Source organism: Solea solea, chromosome 15 (assembly GCF_958295425.1).
Source record: "Solea solea chromosome 15, fSolSol10.1, whole genome shotgun sequence".
NCBI lineage: Eukaryota > Metazoa > Chordata > Actinopteri > Pleuronectiformes > Soleidae > Solea > Solea solea.
In genome coordinates this window covers 24,043,703-24,061,363 of record NC_081148.1, presented here as the reverse complement: position 1 = coordinate 24,061,363, position 17,661 = coordinate 24,043,703, and the positions used below count along the sequence as shown (strand labels likewise).

The 17,661-nt window shown below is 42.2% G+C and overlaps 2 protein-coding genes across 3 annotated transcripts in view; one reads left to right on the top strand and one right to left on the bottom strand.

The window, feature by feature from the left end:
• The window catches only part of b3gat2 (beta-1,3-glucuronyltransferase 2 (glucuronosyltransferase S)), a 48,456-nt gene extending 35,706 nt beyond the window's left edge, over nucleotides 1–12,750 (top strand). Inside the window, exon 4 of the mRNA XM_058651450.1 lies at nucleotides 9,414–12,750. Coding sequence (XP_058507433.1) covers nucleotides 9,414–9,500 — 87 coding nt within the window. The 3' untranslated portion in view covers nucleotides 9,501–12,750. The remainder of the gene's footprint in view (nucleotides 1–9,413) is intronic.
• Nucleotides 12,751–12,860: 110 nt separating this feature from the next.
• The window catches only part of LOC131473864 (stromal membrane-associated protein 1-like), an 86,720-nt gene continuing 81,919 nt past the window's right edge, over nucleotides 12,861–17,661 (bottom strand). For both annotated transcript variants that reach the window (XM_058651449.1, XM_058651448.1), the window contains one exon: nucleotides 12,861–17,319. In XM_058651449.1, the coding sequence (XP_058507432.1) occupies nucleotides 17,191–17,319 (129 nt within the window). In that variant the 3' untranslated portion in view covers nucleotides 12,861–17,190. The remainder of the gene's footprint in view (nucleotides 17,320–17,661) is intronic.

The following is a 17,661-nucleotide window of genomic DNA, read 5'->3' as shown; positions in this document are numbered from 1 at the left end:
AGCAGAGCAAACAGTTCATTAGTTGGATATTAACTACGTCATCACGCTGCACTGACCTGTACAGCGGAGGTGAGCGAGGCAGACCGGGGGTTGAATATAAGCCAGATTTGTCTTAATCTAGCACTGGTGGGTTCACGCGTGGTGCATCTGGGGGCTCGATATTAAACTGCACTCATAATAATAATAATAACCATCACAGCAGTAGCTAAACACGGGGCCCGTCTCCCCGCTGTTGACAGCATGAGTGATGCTCGGCGCTCGCGGCACAGTCAAACTTAGACTCACAGCTTGAATTGGATAGAAGTGGCGTTATAGAGCTATCAATTTTAGTTGTGTGCCGCGACAGCTTAGATCGATGCAGCTCATCTCAAATTACCACAGTCCCTGTCGGCACTTGGTTTTATGAAGCCACTCATCCTCCAGACAGCCGTCAGCGAGCCACCTGAAAGGACTTTTCGTGTGAGGAATGGATTCTATTATGTTTTTACTCTTTAAGAAATAACCCCACCCCCACCCCAACACCATTCGCAGGTGGAATTAATTTACCACCTCAGTTTGTTGACTTGTTTTTAAACGGTTTTCAAACTTCATTGCGCTCACACATGCATTACACTTTATGTCTGAGCGGTGGAGGAGGTCACTGACACCGAGCACTGGCTTTTGGAAATGAGCAGATGAGTATCCATCATGGCCCACTTTGTAGCATGAGATGCTAATGTTGCTTAAGTAACGACGAGGTGATGTTTCTCAGACAAAAATGACTTCATTGGGGAGAAAAGTTGTGTTTTTTGACGTCATGGGTCGTGTTGAAGCTGCCACTTGAAAAGAAACATTTCAATGACCGATGGGTCCAATTCACAGTTTAGCGACGCACGACAAATCCCCCTTAAAACGGATTGAGTGGTGATTGGGGGCTCTTTGTATAACATAACAAAAGGAAATGCAAATAATAGGGTTGTCACGATCTCAATTGTAAATCGAATATTGATTGATTAAAACGACGTCTGAAATCGATTTTCTAATGCAAAGGTGAAATCGAGGATTTAACCCCCTACAGATAATGTAGCAGACATGGCCACGCGCTGGTGAACCTTTTTTTTTATAACTTGAAGCTAATTTACATGGATTTGTTGCCTTTAAAAGAAAAATCTGATTCATGGTTTGACGTGCTGTCAACTCTCTTGGTGCTAATCATTCAAATCGACCAATGGGCTGCTGAGATATCGCACAGTGTTGTCTGTCATATCATAGACTGTGTTCACGGTCATTACGCTCGGAATCCTGGAGGCTTTTATTGTGATTTCTCAGGTTTATTTTGGTGGAGTGGAAACATATTAGGAGCATATTAGTGAACACTTTTGGCACAGATTGTCATTTGGAGAGTTCACCCAAACATTTCTCTACTTTATCTGAGGAACGTCACGAGCATAACACACGTACCAAGTGGGTTCAGATGCTGTTCTATGGTTTGCTAGAGGTGTTTTTGCTGCTGCTGAATAATTATGCAGAGGAAACGTCTCTCAGACTGGAATAAAATTGAATTTTTAGGTTGTTCCTACCATCATCTACTCTGAACCAGTAACATTATCCCACAACTACATGTTTTTTGTAGCTCTTCATGAGCTAAACAACCACTAAAGTCCAGGAGACTTCAATCAGCTATCAAGGGGCATGAGAGTAAGAGTCAAATGTTCGTTCATTTATCCATCTTCTACTGCTTTATCCTCCACATGAGGGTCGCGGGGCAACAGGGCAACATGGAGACAAACAACCATCGAAGAAATCCACAAAACTGCATGTTTTTGGACTGTGGGAGGAATCTGGGGAACCCGGAGAAAACCTACGCACACACGGGGCGAACATGCAAACTCCATGCAGAAAGGTCTTCTTCATAACCACTACACTAACTGTGTAGAAGAAGAAAATAGTGTTATTCGTACTAAATGAATGTATTAACATTTGACTTTATTGACTTCTTTACTTGTTACAGCAGCTAAGAAGTCAGAAGAAGACAAGTGACAAAAATAAAAAGTAGAATAAGCAATAAAATAGGGAGAGGAAAAAAAAACAAACATAACCAAAATATAAAAAAGTCATGCAAGTACATGAAAAGACTGCAGTGTCTCAGGACGACTGCTCAGATTTAAGAGTGGAGGGAGCTCAGCGGAGCACACTGACTTTTTCTGCTTCACCTCTGCTGAGGAAAAACTCAAACACAACCTAAACTGTCAGTTCAGTGCAGTTATTTTGTGTTGTGGAGTGTGACAGAGAAAAAAACAAAAAACAAAAAAACAGCCCTCCAGTGAGTAAACTGAACCAACCGTCGTTCCAGGAGCTGCTTCCATCCTGCAAAAACTGTACTTTTCACTCTCTGTGGAGAAAGTGTCGTCTTAAAAATGAAGACATAAGAAATCTAAATTTACTGGTTCACCATATGTGTGTAGGTCACATCGCTGCACCGCCAGTCCCCCGGGGGGTTATGGGTAAATGTTCCCTACAGGGAATAGGATAAAAATAAATAAATAAAAAAAAACTGGAGCTGCTGGATCATCATTTACAGCCGTCGGCTGCTGCAGCAGCTCTGTGTTAAAACTATCATCATCATTATCAGCCCCATTACACTAATGGAAGGTGTCCTGTCCTCCTGCCCGCTGATATTAATACGGACCATTAGCAGGCGATGACATCATCAGTCACTGCCGATATCGCCGCGGCACGGACAGGGGGCTGTGACATCATCAGCCTTTATCATCGTGTCACAGTCACAAAAGGGAAGTGACATCATGAGTCGTAAAAAGCCGACACTGAGCAGAAAGAAGATGACACGGGATTCAGAAACTTATGTGTAACAGTTCTCACGGTTTGTTAGGACAATTGTGGTTCTGTTCTGGTGATTGTTGTTGATTTTCTGCAAATATAGTTAAGACATAACTACGAAAATAACAACTCTGTTGACACGGGCAACACTTCCGTCCTCATTTGGAGCAAAAACCTGTGACATGTGACCTTATTCAGTGGCGGAAAACCCCGGGATTTTAACATATCCGTCACGACACAATCTTGACAATGAAAATGGGAAATTTTCCAAAAAAATAAATTAATTATCGTGACATAAAACCAATGAACGTAGACTTAACTAGACGACCTTCAAATCAAGGATTTGAAGAATCGTGACACCCCTACAAATAAGGGAACAAACACTGCCACATGCTGGTCAACCTTCTTTTCTTTTTTTTAACTTGAAGCCAATTTACATGAGTTTGTAACCTTGAAAAGAAAATCTTGTTGTTTGTTTCATTTGTTGTTTTTGGTAAAATGTCCTGAGAATAAATAAAATGTTTCAATTATTTAAATATTTAAAAGGACTTTTATATTCTAATAAAAAGAAAAAATACTTCAGGGAATAAAGACTTTGCTTATCGTATTGATTGCGAGAGATAAAGAGAGAGAGACCCCTAGTGGTGGAACTTTGCAAGTCTGGTCACTTTTTCACTTTTTTAACAGTTTCATAGAACATATTTTTACGACATCACCGCAAAGATTCATCCCTCATCTACCGCTTTATCCTCACTGTCGTTAAAAAAAACCCATGTGCATTTGTTTTCATGTTCATACCAGTCGGCATCCGTTTAACACGTTTCTGCGTTTTTTAATTCTTGTCCGGTCTGGTGTTTACTCGTCCCGTCGCTCGGTCAGACAGTCTTTCCTCTTCGTCGCTTCCTCTGACAACATTTTATCACTGCCTTCCTCTCATTGTTGGTATTTCTTGCAAGAAACTGAGGATTCTTGTTCGGCGGCTGGTTTTCCGCTAATAGGCAGTAGGGGGCAGTGGAGACAGCCCCCCCCCACTCTACCCAAAACAAGATATATAATCATCATAATGACTCAGAAGTTGTCAAATTAGGGTAAAAATCCTGCATAGTTCTGCTCTTCAGCACTAACAATAAAGTCATTATAGAAAATTCTGAGATTACAATTTCTCCTGCAAAACCAGGCTTCAAACTGTTTTAACAGTGTGGAGGAAACTAGCATGTGGCGCCGAACTGAGAAGAAAAGTGTGAAATCAATTCTCATAAACGAGAGAATAAATCTTTTCACAGAGAAAACATGTGAGTGCGTTTGTTTAAGACTTTTTTTGCCGTTATTTGTTCAACCTTCCATTAATAAAAGAAAAGCTGTTGAAAAAATAACGTGGAAAAACTACATTAACTGAGACCTAATTAAACAAAAACAATCCGACTGTGAGTGCACTGGGAGCAGCTGTGGAGCTTTGGATCATGTCACACAATCCTCCTCAGCAGATGGAGTTTTCCAGGTGCTGTGATTTTCATTTTTCACAGCGTTTTATAAAAGACAACAAGCTGTGGGTTGTTTTTTTTTTTATCTCCCACCTTCTAACTTTACCGTCAAGAACAAAAACGCTCAATCTCACGAAGCAAGTCTCAGACTACACAAATTCAGGCTCATTTTCGAGTGAGTTTGGTTATAATTGGGATTATGAACTTCCGGAACGATGGCATCTGGTGCGCTCCTCAACACCCTGACAAGAAGTCTAGCATGTCTCGTCTGACACCTCTTACGACATTGCTCCTGGACGTTGACCAAAAGGATTACAGACAAGGAATGCTGCTGCTGCTGCTGCTGCTGCTGCTGCTGCTGCTGCTGTTGTTGTTGTTTGGTGGAATAGGGACAGAGAAAACATTTTGACAGTGACCTCTACCTCTTTGACGTGTCTCCAAGGGATGACCATAGCAAAGTTAAAAAACAAAGATTTTGGAATTAGTGGAGGCACTCTTCAACTCCTTGCCTCGTCTACCCAGTGACCTATGAAATCCCATCGTGTCTTGAATGATGATTGGTCAGGGTCATACCCGTAGTTTTAACGGTCGCTTGAACAAGACACGGCAATAATCTGTGCCACTGTGATTGATAATCTGATAAAATATCATGTAGTTCCCAGCATTACCTTTATATCGGTATCGGTTATCAGCCCTAGCATTCGTTTCTGGGTGTCAATAAGTGGACAGTGAGGACTTTTCACCCAAGAATGGGTCCACAATCTTTTTGCTTTGTCTTCCTTTTTGTGTCTAAGAACAAAACCGCGAGGATCACCTACAACGCCACTGGGATTGACAATCTGACAATGCGGCCATCGTGAAAGACAAAGTATGGTGTAGTTTAATATCGGTGTCAGTTAGTGGCCAAAGAACTTGCCCCCGTGACCTATGAACTCTCACAGTGTCATCAATCATATCATGGTCGGGTATCATATCTGTAGTGTTGCCCGTCTCATGGCAAGATGATAATCTGACAAAGATATCTTGAATTACTAAAAATAGAAAGGATTCTGCCTTGATGCGACAGACAGATTAAGATGCATCCCGTACATTTGTAAAAGCTCTCAAGAAGCTTTAAGGATCAGATCACACAAGCCAGACCCAATAAGTGGAACTAATAGTGGTCAGAAATGCACCGAGGCACATTAATAAAGTACAAATTAAGTTTTGTAGAAACCTGAGAGCCGATGCAAATGAAATAGACGGTGGTTTCATCTTTCAGTCCTTGGCAACAAACCTCCCCGTGTCCCTCTTCTTTTTTTTAATCTCAGCTTCAAATCAATCCGTCTACCTTTCCTCTTCTCTCTATATGGACTTTTACTCTTGCCTCCTCCTCTCTTCTCTATCTCCTTCTCCTCCTGAGCTATCATCTGTCTCCATCTGTTCCTGCCTCCCCCCACCTTTCTCGCCCTGTCACTGCCGTCTGTTGCCATTACTCTCCGGCTCTAACTACATTACAGCTCCTGTCAGTCGTCTCCAGATACTGACCCGGCCGTCAGATGAGCATTTCGAGCCTCGATTGTCAAGGTCGGGATTCTGCGGGCTCTGCGATCTGATTTTAGAAGCCTTCCTGGGATTGGACGGAGGCTGAAGCCTCGTGTTCGTCACAGTGAATGGAGAGGACACTGACATCGAGTCGCTTCAAATATAAACGTTTCAAAAAACAGCCTAAACAAAAGGTCTCTGTTATCATTGGCATTTGGGTTGGAATGATTGGTCCCGCTTTATGTATATATATATATATATATATATATATATATATATATATGTTTGAGACATGGCAGGTGTCTCATTAAGGGATTTAACATCATTTATGTTTTAAGTGTACGTTAAAATAAACCCCTAAACAAAAATACACAAAAAGCAGACACATATTGAACGGGAACTACACAAGTTTATCAATGCAAGAGATGTCTGTATGTCCAACGATTTGCTTGACAGGTTTAACATTTGGCAGGTGACACCAGTGTGTGCAGCGGCGACTTTGTTCGATGTTCGGATAAGAAATACATGAGACATCAATAGAAATGTGACAGATGTCTCACTAAACGAGACATTTCTGTCCCCTCGCACTAAAATACAGGCTCATGTTGAACAGGTTCTGCACTAGTCTTTACAAATGTCTTCCTTCTAATGGAAAACAAACAAGGCTGCTCTCTCCTCGTGTCATTAAGGAAAAAACAAAACCTCTTTAGGTGAAGTTGCTTAAGGGAGGAGGAGGAGGAGGAGGAGGAGGAGGAGGATGACGATGAGAGAGAGAGCAGAGGTAAGAACAAGTGCAAAACCATGAGAGGGAAAAGTGGACGTGATGAGAGAGGAAAACAGAGGGAGGACTGGGGGGAGGGGGAGGGAGGTGTGTGTGTGTGTGTGTGTGTGTGTGTCCAGGGGAATGGGGAGGGCACTGAATACATAATTGGCGTGCACACACACACACACACACACACGCTCAGACAGAGGGAAGGTCCCTCCTCTGCCCACTGCTCGGTGGTGATGCTTTAGCGGCTGCTACATTAGCCTTGTTAGATATGCAAAGTGGGCCAATTAGCAGCACAGTGTGCAGGAAGTGACATGTTCCACCTGAAGGAGCCCAGAAACAACGGTGGCGTTCACAGCCAGCAATAAATCACTGCGAGTCTCTGTGTGCACACGTGTGTGTGTGTGTAGTGTAGTGTTGGACGGGAAAATACCACACACACACACACACACACACCTGAATTAAAAGCTAATTCGCCACGGGCTAATAAAAACAATCAATAACCTGATTTGAAACTCTGAGGAATCACATCCATCGTCTCTCCAGGAAAAGATCACTCTGCCTCCGCGGCTCAGTCTGCGCTCACTCGAGTGTTGCCGTGAAATTGGCTGCAAACAAAAGACAAACAGCTGCAGTGGGTCGTCTGCCGCCTTTGATTTGATTTCAGTGGGTGTCACAGTGTTTTCTCGTGTGGGGAAATCCGTCCTGGTCGAGCGTCGAATTCAACATCAGGACGACGCAAAGCTAATTCCGTTGCCAAGAAAACAACAGCGTGTCTCATGAGACCGAGCAACAAATCAGCTGCCAGGATCACATGCTGCCATTTTAAACGTCTGCAAAACACAGATATATACACGCCAGCGCGGAAACAAAATAACGTAAGTAACATTTATGTACGTCATGGCTGCACAACATTATAGAAACATGTTGCAAAGACAGCTTGAACTAGAAAGTTTGATCATAAACATCATCGATTCAGGAAATGACTCTAAACGCTGCAGTACATATGCCAGGCCTGTACTTGGCGCTGTAGCCATTGAGTATGTGCATCAGGCATGGAAGTGGTGTACAAACTTTTCTTTTTTTAAATTTAGTCAAATAAGTTTACGTTACAGTGGAAAGAAAATGAAAGGTACCGTGAAGCGAAAAGACAAACAAAAGAGGAAGACGATAATGATGACAACGACGACAACAAAGATGCGTGACAGCAAAAGTAACCACAAGAGATTTTCAGACAAAATTAGCAATTTTAGATCTCCCAAAATGCCAATATGATTTTTTACAAACAAAAAAACAGTAGGGGATTCACCTAGACAGCTCTTTCGTTCTGTTTTATTTATTTCTAAATCCCAATTAATTTATGTTCCAGAATAACATGGTTAAAAATATTTTCAATAAAACCACGTTGGATTGGAAATAGCAAAGTTTAGCGACTGTTAGCGACTGTCACAGTCAATGTTAGCAAAAACCAAAGCAGACACATTTGAACATTTTACATAAATGAACAAACATACACAAAAACATTTACATTTTGTGTAAAATGACACAACGCCGGTGTCTGCATGTTTATGGAGTTACTGTTTTATTTTGCTAGCTTACCTCTGTTTCCTGATTCCTTCTCTGCTGAATCCATCACGACCAGATTGCACTTTAATGCAAACAAACTCAGGTTCATAATCCAAACTGTGTAATCCAATGAGGGGGGTGGGGGCTACACAGTCTGAACGAGGCAAATAACTCAGATCAGGACGAGGCTAACGTTTAGAAACCCCCCAAAAGAAATACAAACAAAAAGCGCATGTGCTAAATGCTGTACTATTTATGCACAGGTTGACCTAGGGAGAAAGGCAAGGACAAGGGGTGGGGTCGGGGTGGGCCTGGTCATGTAAATGGTGGGGGGGAAACTAAATAAAGGAACAGGAAGTGGAGGTGGAAAGTCACCAAAATAAGGCAAGCAAACACTAAAGCAGAGTCTTAACAGTGGTTTAAGCTTAAAATAAGACTAAATGACACATTTTGAGTATTTCGCAATGTATGATTTCACAAACACTCAGTATTTTTGTAGTATCATGATAATATCGTATTGCGACTTAAATATCGTTATTATATCGTATCATGGTGTTTTGGCAATTCCTACCCTAATTCAATAAGCAATAGGTTATATAAACAGTACTTTTATCATATTTGTTGTTGTTTCCATATATTTGTTTTCGTATAAAATGCTATAACTGAAGACAAGGTTGCTTGTTTACCAGTGCTGTTGGCTTGTCAAAAAATTCACACGTTACCACAACATATATTTTACGATACCATTTGCCAACTGTGGGGGGAGCCCAAGAGCAAATCCTACATTGTGCTACTTTAAAACCAGACTTCTCTGATCAACTCTACTGATATAATGGTTCCCCACATGCAGGGAAAGTGTGTTTTTTGTGTCTTGTAGTTTGGTTTTGTCACTCAGTTGTGTTGTTCCAGCGCGTCTTAGTGCGCCACCTAGGTGAATTTCTCCGTCCATGCTACTCCATAGTGGAGTATCCTTTAACTTGACTGAGTGTGTGAGCAAAGTAGCAAATTATTCCAATGGATTACAGACATTTTTCTCCAGTGACACACATACACAAAAAATGGCTTTCAAATATCAGGTATCAGCAGCTTTAATCCAACTATCACTGTATCAGTAAAGCTGTGCCATCCACCTGCGGCAGTGCTGCATTCACCCGAGCAGAACAGCCTCTTTATTCTCTCTGTGGTCAGCAGCTTTTCCCTCTGTCAGCGCTTTTTCTTATCCCTCTTCCTCTCTTTTTCTTTTTTTCCCCCTGCAGGTACTGGTCTGGCACACACGCACAGAGAAACCTCACCTTGCAAACGAGTCCAAACATCGAAAGGACACAGTGGTCATTGAGGTGTGATGGGAGGCGGCCGAGCACAGGATCCAGAAGCAGAAGGTCTTTGTTGCTGCCCCGTTATCTTCTGGCTGGGACTAAAGACAGACGGCATCCTGCTTTCTCTCCTTATCAGGGTCATTCAATCTGTTGGTGGCAGACGCGGACTCAGGAGAGCTGCATGATTTCAAGACTTTGGCAAGCTGTCTGTCAAAAAAACTGGCTTTGTGAGGACGTGAATGTGTTCATTTCACAAACTGGGATTTTGATCATCAAAAAAACAAAAAAAACCTGAGGCAGAAATGTAAAAAAAAAAGAAAAAAAAAGACAAATGCCATGTGACTCAATTTGAATCATTAGCATATCATTGTCAAAAATGAGCTGTGTCACTGTGTTGTAAGTTCCATAAACAAGGCTAGGTTCAGCTTATGTTTTTTACGGCAGTAAATACTGGTGCTCGTCATTAGCTATGTTTACATGGAGACAAGTGATCGGAATAAAAGCCTCATCTAATTTTCAGATTTCATTCCGAACAAGAGGGCTGGTATATGTATATGGCGACCATAATTCGGATCGGAGTTCGTATATACAGTCGATCCGATCACGGCTTCCTGGTTTGGTGCTATAGCGTGTTCGAGCCACGTAAACATGACGAGAAGACAGCATGAACCTCTTGGAATTGAACTGAAGGAATTATTAGGGCCCGAGCACGAATGCTAGGGTCCGAAACGAATTTGTGTTATCCTTCAGAGTATTATGATTATTATTATTGTTCCCCAGTGTAAAATTGTGTTTTAGGGGGCCTAAGCATGCTCAAAAACTCACAAATTTAAGTGGTTCAGTAAATGCGTGTCATAAAATGGCACGTGTCATAAAATGGAAATGGGCGGGGCCAACAGAAAATGAAAATCAGCTTTCATCAGGTCAATTTTTGACGTGTTTCCAGAACATAAACGGAACTTGGTACACATGTTATGTTACCATGTCAGGACGGTCTGAAAAGGCAATGACGACTTTGCCGCAAGTCCTACAGGAAGGCCGCCATTTTGGGTTGAAAGTCAATTTTTTGGCAATTTGGCACCTCTGGTATTTGATCAAGCTTTACTGCAGTCATCTTCAAATTTGGTGAGGACAATGTGGACAACTTGAACATGACGTTACATGTGACGTGTCTTGCCAGACAACAGGGGACGTAGTCAAACCCAGTTGAGGACAGGGCCCGTTTCATGGTCATCGATAAAAGGAGACGTGTTTACATTTTGTTACTGCTTGTGTTTCCTGTCCCAAAAAAAGAACAATGAACAGGAACACAACAACAAGTGAAGGTACTTGTTCCGACTGAACGCTTGAATTTTGCGTCCGCTAAAACGATGGAATTGTACATTTCGATGGGAACAACTCTTTTCCGAATGAAGACATCTTGCACATGTAAACATAGCTACTGCTAAAGGATTGCTCAGCATTTTGGGAAATATTCATGACTTACTTTTTTTTAAAGGGCGACTTGGGAAGGTTAGCAAACTGCTAGCTAAGACTGGAGGGCGCTACACTGGACGAGTCAAGCGTTTAGAAAATATGTCTATCAACCCTTTGAAAACTGATGTATTGACACAAACTATCTCATTCATTAAACTTAAAGAGGTTACAGACAAACTCTGTGTCGCTAATGTTTCCTGTTTGGATTAAAAAGACGCTGCAGTCAACGCCGTGTGTGCTTTTGTTCCACGAGAGCAGCATCATCCTCATGTCTGGAAAACTACCAACAACAGCACTGGCATTGTTTCCTCGTCTCTGTTGACATTAATTACATTAATGTCGCAAAGGTAATGTGGTAATGATTTATTGATGGCCGGCTGATATGTAATTCTCATTTAAATCAGGCTGAACTGATCATATTTAATGAGGCGCAGAGACCTCGGCCCTCGGCTCATCGTGTTATGTATGTGCGGCGTGTGATCACGTTTGGAAACAGCTCTGGAGAAGAAACGGGGAAACATCTCTGCTGACAAACTGTCATCAATAATGTAGAGTCTCTGAATCACACAACAAAGGAAAGCTGCCTCACAGGAAAAGGCCTGCAGAAGAAGGGGGAAAACGAGTGAATCGCCGAGATAAGACGTGTTCTGGTTTCACAGCTTGCACGTAAAAAAAATAACCATTTACTTTAGTGAATTTTTACTGTGGTGTGAACTGTGTTGGATTTTACAGATGAAGTCACACAGTGCTGATATTTTTTCTTCATCTACAGATTTGTCTTTTTCTTTTGTGGTCAATTTTGTTCAATGGTATTCAAGCAAAACTATGAATGTACTCAGTTATATCCATGTGACAATTGCACAAAATTGGGTATGAACAACAGGAGCAAACAACAAATATAATTTAATTTAAAAAGTGTTGCACCACCCAAATCCTTCCCCGAACAAATGCTATTCATTTATTTAGATTTCACAAAGAAAAGTGATGGATTCAATGTGCGTTCCATTTACATCGGAAGTTGGAACTGGGAGTGACCCTGATCCAGTTGAGAATTTGGCTAACAATGTACCTCGAGTTAGCTATTGTTAGCGACTGTCTTAATGCAGTTGGAAATCAATCACAAAAAAAGGATCCCAATGCTAATACACAACGTCAAGACTTTTGGGGGTGGAGCTTTGACCACCCCCGAGGGAACCTCCCAAAGGGATTAATAAAGTTGTCTGTCTGTCTGTCTGACAAGAGGGCTGATGGGAGGTGCCTGCTATTGCTAGCTTTGTCGTCTTTACCCTTACTTTGATCAAACTATATTGCGACTATGTGATCTAGGTATTTACCTTAATGTTTAATTATTGATTTGAATTTATTTGTGTTCAACAATGTCTGTGTAATTACTGCTAGAATTTTACAATGGAACCACACACACACAAACTAAATAAAGACAAGATTAAATCCAGAATTTTACAGCCTTTATTCCAAATGACTCTCTTTTAAAACTTGAAACAGAAAGAAAAATAAAGATTAAATAAACTTCCAAAAAGATAAAACAGTACTTATACAGTTAAAAGAGTCATTGGTTAAACACAGAAAAAGAGTTCTGAGATATTTATTGTTTTAATGCACGGAAAACACTTTTTTTTAATGTACTAGGCACCAGATGTAAATGTAAACACACTGTAAATAAACCTGGAGGACATCAGAGACATGGACTGTGTTAAAAATGAGTTATTGCGTGGCAGAGGGACGTCTCTGTGCGGTAAAGTTCGGCAGTGTGATCGCAGCGCTGTGCATATGTTGAGTGTGTGATTGTTTCTCCTTTTGCGTTCACACCAAACTGAATAGAATGAATATAATTTTTTTTATCACTTTGTATCCAAATATTATGATATTTATTCGAAATCAATAGATACAGCCTAAAAGTTCATCAAAACCATCTGACGTCATTTCTTTATGGTCCAGCAGAGGGAGAAAGTAGACACGGGCTGTATTTACTCAGAATACATGCGTCTGTTGGCGGATCTGTCAACCATTCTGTTGTGGTGAAGCGGGAGCTAAGTTGGAATGCAAAGTTCTTGATTTACCAGTCGATCTATGCTCCAACCCTCACTTACGGTCATGAGCTCTCAACCAAAAGAACAAGATCGCAAATACAGGTGGATGAAATGAGTTTCCTCCGCTTTAGAGATTGGACATCAGGGAGGGGCTCAGATTAGAACCGCTGCTCCTCCACATCCAGAGGAGCCAGCTGAGATGGTTTGGGCATCTGGTTAGGATGCCTTGGACATTTACTCTGGGCCGACTCAGGACTCGCTAGAGGGATTATATATCTCGGCTGGCCTGGGAATGCCTTGGAATCTGACCCGGAGGAGCTGGCAGAAGTGGCTGGGGAGAGCTGTCTGGGCTTCCCTACTAAGGCTGCTCCCCCCTGCGACTTGGACCCAGATAAGCGGAAAGCGATGACACGCTTATCCAGTTGCACAAGTAACTCATCAACAACAACAACAAAAAACTATATCACATTTGGTGTGAACGCACTTTTTTTTTCCCAATAGACCCAATGGACCAATCATGTGTTTTCATTCAGGTCCTCTTTCTCCACCAGTCCAGCCCTCTGCTTGGTCGTCCAGGTTTATTTGCTCATGACTAACTGTGCTTCTCTTGTACTACACAACAAAGCAAAAACACCACAAGATGGTGAACGGCAGAACGTCCGTCATCGAGGAGAGACATTTTATTGGGCGTCACACTGGTCCAGTTTTGAAAGAAGGAACATTTACTCTAAGTATGAGGATTTCCCAGCCTGCAGTTTGAGGTGAAATTCACAGCACAGTCGAGAGATACAGTACCTGCTCAGCTAGTTTAAGTGCGGAAAAGACAAACCACTGTGGCTCCAGTGCAGTGCTTTAAATTGCCTCGGGGAACGGAGGGGCGAAACGGCTCATTTATACGACGAGGTACGGTCTTAACTGGGTCAGAGCGCAGCTTCCACCAAACTCAGCTACTTTTAAAACACTTAAAAACACCGCAGTGATGCTAAGAGACATCCAGAGGACTCGCGGGCCGCTCTGTAATTACTGAGATTTAAGGGAAATACTTGACATTCACAGATTTCGGTTGTTGTTTTTTAATCAGTTATCAGTTTGAGAATCTGGGTTGAATAAGTTCAGCTCCTAATGAATGTTTTGTAGTGTATTTATCAGTTGTTTTCCAACCTTGGTTGTTGTTTTTTTGACCCTTTAAAGTAAATTAAATTCACTTATTAATCATCAAGGCTGAGATTTTTTTTTTCTTCATTATCTACATTGTGAAAATGAAAATGTCAAAGTAATAACTGTACATCAGATTCAATGTGGATGACTCGTGTGAATGTAGCAGACACGATGTGTGTTAAAGGTCCAGTGTGTAAGAATTAGAGACTGATCTGTCCTTTTCCCTAGCATGCAAGGGAACTACGGTGGCCTTCACAGAACCAGAACCAGAACAGTTTGTAGCTTCCTCCTTCTTCTTTGTTGGTTTAGCACTGGTTTATGTGGAGGGACAACAATCTTTGACTACAACATCCATTCAGGCTGCCCTAGAAATGTGGTAGAAAGGTTTCCTGCTCCTTTTTAGCATTGGGATATTTTCTTTCTTTGAGTACAACATCCTTTCAGACTGCGTAAGAAATGTGGAGGCACAAGATGATGGCCTTTGCTCCTTCTTTGTCGGTTTTAGCATTCGGTTTGTGTGAACGGAGCCATTTTTCTAAGCTTTCACTTCAAAACACAAAAACAGACCCCTAACTTTCCCTGGCATGCAAGGGAACTTCCGTTTTTTTGTTTCCTCTATGGTCAGAGCCATTTTTTATATTTCTGTATGAAGCTTTTACAGATCTGACATCAACATCCATCTTAAGGGAATCAGATTATGCGCAGATCGTGCTGAGTACATGTCCGGACTCTTCCAATCCCATTTTGAATGTGCCTCTGATCTGATTATAAATATAAATAAATAATCGGAGGTGGTTTGAGGACACATCGGTCCACATTCCTGTCCTCAGGACATCAGTGGTGGTTTTACCGTTTTTCTTTTTAACTCTAATCCACGCTTGTGCGTTCTTTTATTTGCAGCCAACACTGCAATATTAACATATATTGTTACTTTTCTTATGGTTCAAATCTTATTTCATGCTACAGCAGCCCAAGTCAGGCTTTGATTCATTGAAGCTTCTTTCATCCCTCTGTTCTCTACAATTGGACTTATTAAAAACATAACTTTCTTCTTTCTAACAAACATGATGTCATTTTAAATTTGAATACAGGACTGGGGAAGCCAGATCTGAACATATGTGGTCACAGGAGACGCATCCATGTGAGTCGATAATTAAGAATTGGACGTTTAGACCAGAGGACCTGAGGCTAAAAGACAAATCAATTATTATTATGGGTAGTTTATTGAATTTGTGCTGATAAACCTTCCTAAAATGTTACATACTGGACCTTTAAAACATGTAACTGTGTTTCTTTGTCGGGGGAAAATGATGAAAAAGTGACGACGAATCAGAGCAAAATAACATCTTGTTCTGGAGCAGCTTGAACAAAGGTCAGTCGAAATCTGTGCTAGTTAGCGATGGTAAACATCACATGATGTTTTTTAAGTAAAGGAGGCACCATCATCATCATCATCAACCTCCTCCTCACACACACACACACACACACAAATTGTGCAATGCAACAAACACAACTCAAACCAGAAATGTGGCGAGTCAAAGCATCAACCTCACCCCGTATGGCTCTGAAAGAAGTCTTACAGGTTTTCACGTCAAATTCACGTAGATACAGTACTGCTCACACGATTATCTGCTACAAGGCTCTGCTCACCCTACAGAGAGAGCGGGTAGAGGGGGGAGGGTTACAATTTACACAGCAGAGAGAGGAGGAGGAGGAGGGGAGGAACAGGGGAAGCATATACCAACAACGAGTTAGCCATATCTACTGCTACTGCATATCACAAACTACCCATTTTTGTAAAGATATACTATAATATTACTATACTAGGTCTAGAGGTGCATTCACACCACACGCAATGCCGTTTTTCACGTGACAAAGTCAACGCAAAGATGCTTGTAGATGCTAATTCCACACCAGATACACCAGGGGGAGACAAATCCTGCGACACAAATTCGGCGAAGATGCAAAATCCGCATTTTGTGCTTGGGTTGCTCAAGCTGAAGTATTAGAACCAAGTGATAATTTGACTGGACACAAAATCATGAGAGCTTATCAGTGATTTTTGATTCTTCCAACGTGGCGATGTTACATAAAGTTTAGTGTCTTTCAGCCGTTGGTCCCAATGTTGCTGGTTGGTCGGTTGTTGGCTGTTAGCTTTAGCATTAGCCACAGGCTAGCAGATGCTGGTTATGTTTACTCACATTACTTAAGGGTAATTGCTGGGATCACGAGATTCACTACTGGCGACGTCGACAGGATTTAAAACCTCGAGTGATTCAACGGAATCTGAATAATGGACACAAACCAGAGGAAATTGAGGAAATTGAGTGAAACGGCAACTCGCTGAGGTTTTCCCGCTCTATGTGTCACCACAGCAGATTTATTTGATCTGGGCAGATATTTTACACCGAACGTCCTTTCTGACGCAACACTAACATTTATCCGGGCTTGGGACCAGCACTACGAGTACACTGTATGTGTCCCCCCCTTGTGGATTGGGACAATTTAGGGTGTCCAATCAATCAAATCAATGGGGAGCAATGGGGATCGGGTACCTTGCAAAGCCCGTTCAAGCCAGCCAAGTTCCCTTTCCACTAATCCATGGGTTGCCCGACGCCAGGTACACGAGTAATAAGAATAATTCAACGACCACAGAAAAACTGCTTTGCGCTCGGTGTAAATGCACCATCATTAGCGAGTTATTGGTCCAGCAGCTCTTTGTTTCTTTTTTTTTTAATGTTCTTCTATATTTGTGTCTTTCTCCAGACATCGACGATAAAAACAAACACAAACAGAAACTTTAAATGACGCCAGAACACGACAGCTGCCACGGTATCTTTTTTTCTTCTCTGCTGTGATGTCGTCTTGGTGGCTGCGTAGTTTGCGAGGGAAAAAAACTTTTCCCCCGCTGTGCACTTTATTAAGAGCTGTTAGAAAACGGCGGGGCGGGAGCAGATTTTTTGCTGTTCTGGCGCCAGATCTTTGACTGCCCCGCGTTTACCCCCCACCCACCGACTCATCATCCTCTGGAATCATCACTTCCACAGCTGAGTGCTGAGGGTCTGACCAGAAGCTGTTGGCGGGGCGGGGGGCCAACCGGCCGCGGGTCCGCCTGGTGCCGACTCTCCGCCGCTCACAGCCATGCCTGACATCTGCTGGGTCATCTGAGGGAGAGAAGTTCGGAGGAGAGTCAGTGTTGGAGCATGAAAGACACAGCAGCAGCTTCCCTGAGGCGAGACCCTCCATCCCTCACTATTTATTTTTATTTTTTTTAACCTTCTCTCCAGCTCTTTAAAGGTTTTCCGGCTTCCCCTGCTCCCTGCCCTCTCCACCTCATTCCCTCACCCTTCTGCCTCCAGCTCCTCCTCCTCCTGCTTCCACGGCGTCTCATCTATAATGAATGCACTGTGGTGCAGCGCGGCTCACTTATCTGGTCACATGAGAGCTGAGGCTGAGTGTGTGTGTGTGTGTGTGTGTGTAGGAATATGTATATGTGTGTACGTGTC